This window comes from Poecilia reticulata, chromosome 13 (assembly GCF_904066995.2).
Source record: "Poecilia reticulata chromosome 13, P_reticulata-male-v2, whole genome shotgun sequence".
NCBI classification, from domain to species: domain Eukaryota; kingdom Metazoa; phylum Chordata; class Actinopteri; order Cyprinodontiformes; family Poeciliidae; genus Poecilia; species Poecilia reticulata.
The window spans coordinates 8,494,136-8,502,900 of record NC_088842.1 but is presented as its reverse complement, the minus strand read 5'-3'; the positions used below and the strand labels follow the sequence as shown (position 1 = coordinate 8,502,900).

The following is an 8,765-nucleotide window of genomic DNA, read 5'->3' as shown; positions in this document are numbered from 1 at the left end:
AAAACAGGGAGAAATAAATGAGTTTACACCAACAACTTGTCAAAATAGATGTGTTCAGTCCAAATTATTTTGCATTCACAAAGTATTGAATCACTTTTCTTTTTATTCCCAGCAAAAACAAACAAAAAAAAACAACTAAACTATTACAACATTCCTGATTGTAAAAGCTGTCAACTCTCATTAAATACATGGAAATGAATCCAACATAATGATTATGACCGACATATAATTACAATGCACTGTTATCATACACCAGCTGAGCCCTTATTTTCTTCTTAACATATAGTAAAACTGTGTATTAGCTGTAAATCTGCATCTGAATCTCATGACTACCTGATCTAGTGTAAAAACCCATCCCGTCCTGCTTTGCAGTTGATGTGCTGTGATTTAGGATTGGCTTCTTTCTTCATCAGGTGATGTTTTAGTCGTATTTCGTGGAACAAACGGCAAGCAGCAACGAGAACAGCAGCGACGAGAAAGTGGATGCAATACTTTCAGCCGATGAAGCTGCCAGAGAAGAAATGGAGAAGAAAATTCAGTGTGCTGCCTTACAGTGGGGAAAACGGTAAAGACGAACATCAGTTATATGGCAGGTTCTTACTTTGAGAAGCCAGCATACCTTCAGCACCTTAAAAGAAAAAGAACAAAGGAAATATATTCAGAATTCAACACGTTAGTCAATATCATTCAAATAGTTTTGACGTATGTAAGTTAAACCTTACATATGTCACGGGAAGACGCGTGTTTTTTTTTTTTTGTTACTTATAGATGGGATTAAACAGGAAAAACAGTATTTTAGGAAATACTTTCATAAGTCACTCAAATAAGCACATTGTGAAAACCGCTGAGGGTTATGTGAATGGAAAAGGATCTGTCCAATGGGAACCGCTTAATGTGTCAAAAGGCACAAATATTAAAGGAAGTGAAATTCTGCATTCTGGTATTTTGCGGAGCTTTGGCTTCCGGTTTGGTGCAGAGGTTTGTTCGGATGCTGGTACTGCAGCAAGGAAGGGTGAGACAGGAATGTTGACTTCACAGAAAGTTCATCCCGAGCTCAGGAGGCCAAGGGCAACTTTTATTTAACAATGTCTTCCTCTCTCAACTCTTATGATAGGACACTTGTTTTAAAACGTCAAAGCAGCATCAAATGCGCTTTGGTTGTTCCCACTGGAACCGCATACCAAAAGAGTGGATCCGAGCCGGATTCAGGACGTGGCTCACATCTGACTCAAAAACATCTGATGTAGGCCAGACCTGAGTGTTTACACTTCTAAACAGTCTGACCTTGTCACCGTGAGCCTCTGCCCACTCAGAAAAAAATCTGACTTGGCTTCATATTTGCCAACAGTGTGAATATTGGAACTTTCACAGAACTTCCCAGGTGTCTTCTGAAATTCACAAAGTACTTTCCAAAGACAAAGCATGTTAGCGGAGCTAACTAGTACTTCTCCAGAACTCACCAGGTACTTGGAACTACTCACCAGTCAGTTTTGTAAAGCATAACCTTAAAGTTTAGGAAGGTTCCATTACCATTCCAGAAAAGTACCTTGCAAGTTCCCAAAAATTCTCAAGAAAGTACCTGGTTAGTTCCACAAACGTTACCTGTAAGCTCTGGGAAAAAACAGGTTGTGTCACATGTTGCTACCTTAGTTTTATTCCCAAATTTCATAGCTGTATATTTTCTCCTTTTGTGACTTTGTTTCTGATGGTGTTGGAGGAACGGACATATGAAGCGTTTTTGTTAAAGACGCACCAGTGCTCTCTTGGCCGACGCGTATTTGCTGAGAGGTGATTGTAGCGTTGGCCGGCACATCCGTAGCTGCTCTCCTTCTACGGTTTTGACCACTACAGACCTGTCGTAAAGAAACAAAAGAGAAACTCAAACCCACTTGAAGTAAAAATCTTCCCGCAAGGCTGCACATGAGTTGGCTTACAGGCAGTAAGGAGCTGCAGGTGCTTGTCTCACACAGTCTGGTGACGCAGTGCAGGTAGAAAGTGGAAACTGTCAGATTCTTGTGCTCTATAAATCTGAAGGCCTCAAAGGAGAAGTTGGCTCTCTGCGAAACGCCGTTTACTTCCACTTTGGTCTGCGGGTCACGAGTACACCTGGGGTGCATCAAGACGCGGGAGGTTTGTCAAGAACAAAGAGTTCCCAAGAGGGCTGAATGCCATGTAAGTAAAGAAAGTCTCTTGACGTGGCTAGACGTATCCGGCGTCCTACTCACCCGACAAAGAGGTCGTAATATTGGGTCTGCATGGGGTAAGGACCTGTGGTGGTGTAGCATCGGTCCAGCAGCAAGTTGAACCTGTAGAGGAAGCAGAGTTACACTTTCAGTAGTTTGTTCTCCTTTGGCACAGACGTGGCCAGTTTAGATTTAAATGTTCAAAGTTTGAATACTTTTCTGTCAGGTTGGTTGCTTTTACTGAAACGTAGATCTTGGTTTTCAGGTTGAGTCCTGTTGGAGGAATTGTAAGCAGGTTCTTGTATGCTGCGTCCTGTTTTGGGAAAAAGACAAAAAAAAAAAAATCAAATCAAGTAAAAAAAAAAAAAAAAGTAAACATTTCAAAAAAGAAATGAAGATGAGAGTGGCTCTTACTTGGTAGAGCTCCATACTCAGGGTACTGATGAAGCTACCATTGTTGTCTCGTATGGCAACGTTGACACCCGATCTGCATGGATAGAATATACCGAGGTTTTTAATAAAGTTACGATTTCAGAGGTGCTAAAATTGTCTGGTTTTATGTTTTTTTGGTTTGATGTCATTTTTATGAGATGCCTGGAAATGTGTGAGATACGGGAATTTTGTTTGGAGCAGTGGGCACAGACTAACGTAGCACTGTACTTCCCCTTTTGGTTGCAGCAAAATAAGCTACAATATTAAAAGCAAATAAATTATTGATTTCCATTAAAACTGAAAATGTACACATAATTATTTTAATGATTTCAACATTTATGGAACACATAAGCTCCTGGCATTCAGCTAAAATGCTCTGAGTTATACTGTTGTTCCACATTCCCATTTTTTGTTTGATTCTGTTTAAGCTGTGCCAGTTTTGGGGCCTCCACCTCATCATTTTCTGTCAGCTCTCCAATTACTTACTAGTTCTTGTGCTAAACCGTAAACGACCAAATTATTTATATAGTCTCTGTAAGTTACCACATAGGCGACCCCCATCACAGTTGCTACAGGAAGTAAGCTTCAGACCAATGACATTGATGTGAACAGCTTTAGCACCGACTGTGGCAGATAAAGCTGGCATATAAAATAAATTCACAAGCCCCAGCGAATTATTAACTGTCAAATGGTACAGATCCATTAATAAACAATTGTTTATGTATTACATAATTAAAACAGCATGGATGTATGTCTTTGATGAATGAATGAATGAATGAATGAATGAATGAATGAATGAATGAATGAATGAATACCTGTGGTGCTCAGAATGATTTGTAATTAATCACATAAATCTATTAAGTGAAAATAATTCATTCAAATTTGAATCCATTAAATCTTAAAACTTATATATTCATCCCAGTTTTTAAATGATTACATGGTTCCAGCTGTGCAGTACGTTGCTCTCTAACATCTGATTGGCTCTCCTGCACAGTAAGTAAACGTCCAACCAATGACGTTGGCAAGAGCAGTTCCGGTATTGCCCACTGTCTCAATAAATAAAGCTTACTGAAAACTCATGAAGCGTTGCAGCAGGTCACCATAAAAACAATTATATATTGAAACAATTTCTATGTAGTTAGTAAATAAAACCCAGTTTAGAAACATGTGTAATCAATTATCTACACATTTGTAATATTTAACTGATTTTTATTATTAAATTCTGTCACGTTTCGACTATTACAGTTTGTGACCATCAAGCAATTTAAAATAAAAAAACTAACTTACATATGGGTTTTAAAATTACACACTTGTTTATTAATTTTATGTTCTGTATCAATATTTGTTTCAGTGTAATTTTTAAATAATTAATTTGAGCAATTGTTGTTGCATGGTAAATTTTATTTTATTGGATTGTCATAATATTTCAGCAGCATTGTTGATTAGATTTTTTTTTTTTTCTATTTTAAGACTAAAGTGATTAATATGTTCCATGATTCTGGGCCTCTTGTGTGTGATCTACAGATATGGCGGCTGTCTCCTTGCTGTACTCACACGCTGAGCTGAGTGTTGTTGAGCAGGTACTGCATTGGATACTTGCAGGAGAAGATGTATTGGATCTGCGGTCGGTAGGTGATCATGCCGGCGGACGGGTCTACAGACACGACCTTGCCTGAGATATTCACAAAGTCCACTTTGGAGAAGTCTGCAAATTCTCCGGTTCCAACCTGACTGGTTATCTATTAAATAATGATGATGATGAAAAATAGGGCAGAATATAAAAACTTCTTAAATATTTTAAAATTAAAACCCTCCAAGCGGTCTTAGCCAGAGGCTCAGGAGGAGCGCGGCAAATGTCACGGTCGGACAGCTGGGATTGGGGGATTGTCCCCTCAGACCATCAATTTCCGAAACCACACAGGAGGTTTGAAAACTTTTTCTCTACTCTAATTCACTAAAAAAGTAGTGGATTCAAACAATATTGAAGGTGAAGGGAATTAAATACCTGGAAGTTGTTGCCACAGGCTGAGATGGAAGTTTCATTTATGGGGAATCTAAATTTTAAAACTGGCGGACTGACTGTCCAGTCGGCTTTTCCGTAGCACACCGGGTTTTTGAACTGATTGTTGAGCACCATCAGGGACTCGTTGTACAGAGCGTTATAAACAGGACAAATGTAGATGCTGAGGTCCATGTACTGGGTGCCACATGTTACGTTTATGTCAGTATTTTCTGAGAGAAAGAGAAAAAAAAATGAAGGAAGGATGCAAATTAAAGCAACGGCAACTTAAAAAAAAGCAATGATCCATCCGAGAAAAGAAGTCTAACCTGGAGCTCTTAATGTGTTGCTGGAAAGGCATTCGAATGGGATCTGGGCATCGGCCTGCAGAAACAGGCCGAGCTGCCACACGAGGACAACCAGCATCATTGAGTTCAGCGTGGATCTGCGAGAAAGAAGCAGAAACAATCAGACAAACTTTTCAAAAACTGTTATGGATGTCTGGAAGTCTAAAAAGACAGTTTTCCAGAGCTGTTTTTTTCAGGAAAAACAAACCCTTCTTTCTCGACGTTAAGTCACTGATGTGACTCAGAAAGACTAAATTAAGAAGAAGAATTCCCAGACTCACCTGTATGTCTTCATCTTGTGTCGCGTCTGCTCTCCTCCGTGGACGGATCCCTCCATTTATAGCTCTGGCTCCACATGCGTGTGAGCACCAGCACAATGGAGTAACCTGAACTGGGCTTTCAATTTCATTTTTCACAATAGCTTACGTAGGGTTTTGATTTGGTGGCCAAAATCAACAATAATCACAAAATAATTAATTTCACTCCAGAAATGAATTATTCTATGAATAATGATTATATTGATAATTAAGTTTCATGATTGAAAAGTTTTGGACATTGATTTTATTTTTTAAATCACTTTATTAAGCCAAAGATATTTCAGAAACTAATTAAGATATTTATTTTATAGAAAAAATTATCATTTTTGACATATAAGCAGGTGACATAAGATGTTTTTACTGTGTGTGGTCATAACGGAGGACCATCTCTGAAACATACAACAAAATCCTCTTCTGACCCAAATTATTAATTGATCTCAGGCGTAAACCAAAGAGACCCCAGGATATTCACTAACATCACACAAACAACACACTCTTCACCAAGACACCCTTACATGCTGCAAATCTAATTTTAAATTCCACATCTATCAAATATCTGGATCAGTGATTGGATTTCAGGTATTTATCTTTCCTTTTTTTTTTTTTAAATGATAAAAGTTTCTATGTTGACTTTGTGGAAGTGAGTTGTTCATTTTTTTGTTGTGGCCTCAGGCTCGGAACCTTAAATAGAAAAATGTCCTCGCTGTTGTGTGCAATCTGGGAACAAAACGACACACCTATCTGAAAAGGTATCCTAACACTTTTGTGGAGCATCCTGACCCAAAAAAAAAAAAAAAAAGGAATCGCAAGTTCCCATAATACAGACGCGAGGACGCGGCCTGAATAAGGGTTCCCGATGGATTACTCGGGGCGTATCTCATGTCAAATACCGGATTTGGTGTCTCTGTTATTATTGATAAACAGCATTTGTCTCGTAGCGATGCCATTTGTGTCAGCGCTGACAAAGAACTTGGTGCCAAAAGCCTTGAATGCGGTCACCTTAGGGAGAGAGCGATAAAGGAGAACAGGCTGTGTACCATGTGGGTCAGGACCTGTACCCAAAGGTCGATGTACGTTTTCCAAGAACTCTGCGTTCCTTGATTGGTTTCAGCAGAACCAAGCTTCCGATTAAACACTGCTATATCCTAATCTGCATCTGTTAAGTGCTTAAATAAAATCACATAAACACTCGTAACAAATTTATTTAATAAACAACCAGTGGCTCCTTGAACCTTCCATAAATGCCTCCTCATATTTTTGGCTAATAAAATTAAATAGAATCAATTAATGTTGATATCTCTAACAACAAATGCAGATTTTTAGTAGTTTTTAATCTTTTTTTAATGTAAAAATTGCAAAGAATTTCCACAGCAGAGAAGTTTTTTTTTTTTTTTAGATACATTTTTTTGTTTTTAGGTTTGAAACTTGAAATCATGAGGGGTTTATTTATCATCCAGAAGAAAATGTACCTGTGCTTTTTTTTCTTTTACAAAATTTTATGCTTTTCTGTATTTTAAAACTTAAAAATAGTGTTGTTGTTTTTGTTTTGTTTTTTTTCAAAAATGGCTACAAAATTCCTAGTAGATATGTTTTTTTTTCTGAATTAGTTTTGGCTCTTTTTGGCTCTTTAGATTGTAAAGTTGCAAACCTCTGCTTTAGATGACAAACCATCGTGTTTTGAGAGTAGGTTTCATTCAGATGTTTTTTGTGCTTTGCTGTAATGAAATGGGCTAATATGAATCGAATAAAAACCATCTACAAGTTGAAAGTCACTCAGCGTTGTTTTAGTTTGATCAGAGGCCAAAATCTTTTACATTTCATGAAAGTTGTCTCATGCAAAAAAAATAATAATAAAAAGTGGATCAAAACCAAAATCAGCAGAAATGAGGTTCGATATACAACATTTAGAAAACAAAATATGATACATACATATTAAACATGATACTCTGCAGCATTTTTAATTGTTTAGTAACTTATTTTCAACATGGATTCAATCATTCATCCTCAGCCACACCTTTAATAGAGAAGTTGAAGTGTTCTTTTTTTAAAAATAATTAACTACTTTTAAAATAAATGTAGCATATTTCATCCAACCAAGAAAGTTTTCTAATCATGAATGGAGTCATTCTGTGTTTTATTAATGCCAATACCAACACAGGCTTATCTGTGGAGGCTTTGATCAGATCCACAGTCCTGAATCAGTTGATTGGATAAGTAAGTAAATAAGGTTGTGCTCTACTTAGATGTTATAATAGTGACAAGATGAAGGCCATTTTTAAATTAAAGCCGAAAGAAGTTGCTTCTGCTGTTTGACAAAAAGACATTTGAGGGAGACAGCAAACCTCCCTTTTTTTTGTTGACATTTTTGCATTACATCTGTGACCTTTTTAAGTGGTACATCCATATCTTTAATTCTCAATTTTTGGATGATGTATTAACCAGTTTGTGTTTTGACTACTGTGACCTAAAAGAAATTGGGTTTGAATGTCTTCAGTCGCATGCTTCTTTAAATTCGTTGCGATATAGACTGCTACAGGAGATCTTTCCTGCCCACAGCCATCACCATCAACAACAAAAATAAGAATAACAATGTTTATTGTTATTATAGAACCATGCAATAAGTTGCATGGATTATAACGAAATTGGTGAAAAATAGTACTACAGGGTTTTTAGTACCCTGATCCAAGATGGCGCCGGTGTGTGTGGCTGCTCGTCTGTCTTTCTCACGTTTGCTTATGTTTGTACTGTTTCTGACCTGTGTCATCTACGGAACTGAGTCTCTGCTGGTTTATGATCGCAACCAGTGGCGCAACTACACATTACTCAGGTGGATGCGAAAACATAAGGGTGCCTCGGCGTTTCTTGGATCCAGTTGATGTCTGCTTGGTTGCCCGTGATCGGCATTAAAGCCCCTCTACACCACCGTTCCTGCCCTTCCCAGATCTACATGCGCTGACGGTGTCTCCAAGACCTGAGACCACTGTGCCAGGTTTCCCGTCCTGTCAAAGCCCATGATCCAGTTCCTGTCAGGATTGGCCTGATAAACGCCAGGTCGCTTGCGAATAAAACTTTTATTCTTCGGGACTTTTTTAGTCACCAAAACCTGGATTTTCTGTGTTTGTCTGAGACGTGGCTGAGTGTTGGTGAGTCCAGTGCTCTATCTGAGCTTTTACCAGCGGATTGTTCTTATTTTAATTCACCACGGGCTTCGGGGAGAGGGGGAGGCACAGGGGGAGGCACAGCGACTGTTTACAAACAGGACTACAAATGTGAGCAGTGTTTTCTACAGACGTCTTTCCCCAGCTTTGAGTTTATGTCATTTGAGATGAGACACGTAAACCCAGTTTTCTGTGCTGTCGTCTACCGGCCCCCCAAATATAATAAGGATTTTATAAGCGACTTCTCTGACTTTTTATCTGGGATTATAACTAACAATGAACATGTTCTTATTGTTGGAAACTTCAATATACACGTGTGCTGTCCTGAT

General features: G+C 38.3%; 1 protein-coding gene across 1 annotated transcript; it reads right to left on the bottom strand.

The window, feature by feature from the left end:
- Positions 1–85: 85 nt before the first annotated feature.
- On the bottom strand, positions 86–5,340 carry LOC103474214 (zona pellucida-like domain-containing protein 1). The gene is made up of 11 exons (XM_008425022.3): positions 5,243–5,340; positions 4,944–5,059; positions 4,621–4,847; positions 4,170–4,354; positions 2,598–2,670; positions 2,399–2,496; positions 2,226–2,306; positions 1,935–2,106; positions 1,754–1,853; positions 602–628; positions 86–507 (listed from the first exon to the last, which is right to left on the bottom strand). Exons 1-11 carry the CDS (start codon positions 5,296–5,298, stop codon positions 422–424), a joined length of 1,221 nt encoding a protein of 406 aa, XP_008423244.1. The 5' UTR covers positions 5,299–5,340; the 3' UTR covers positions 86–421.
- Positions 5,341–8,765: the final 3,425 nt, after the last annotated feature.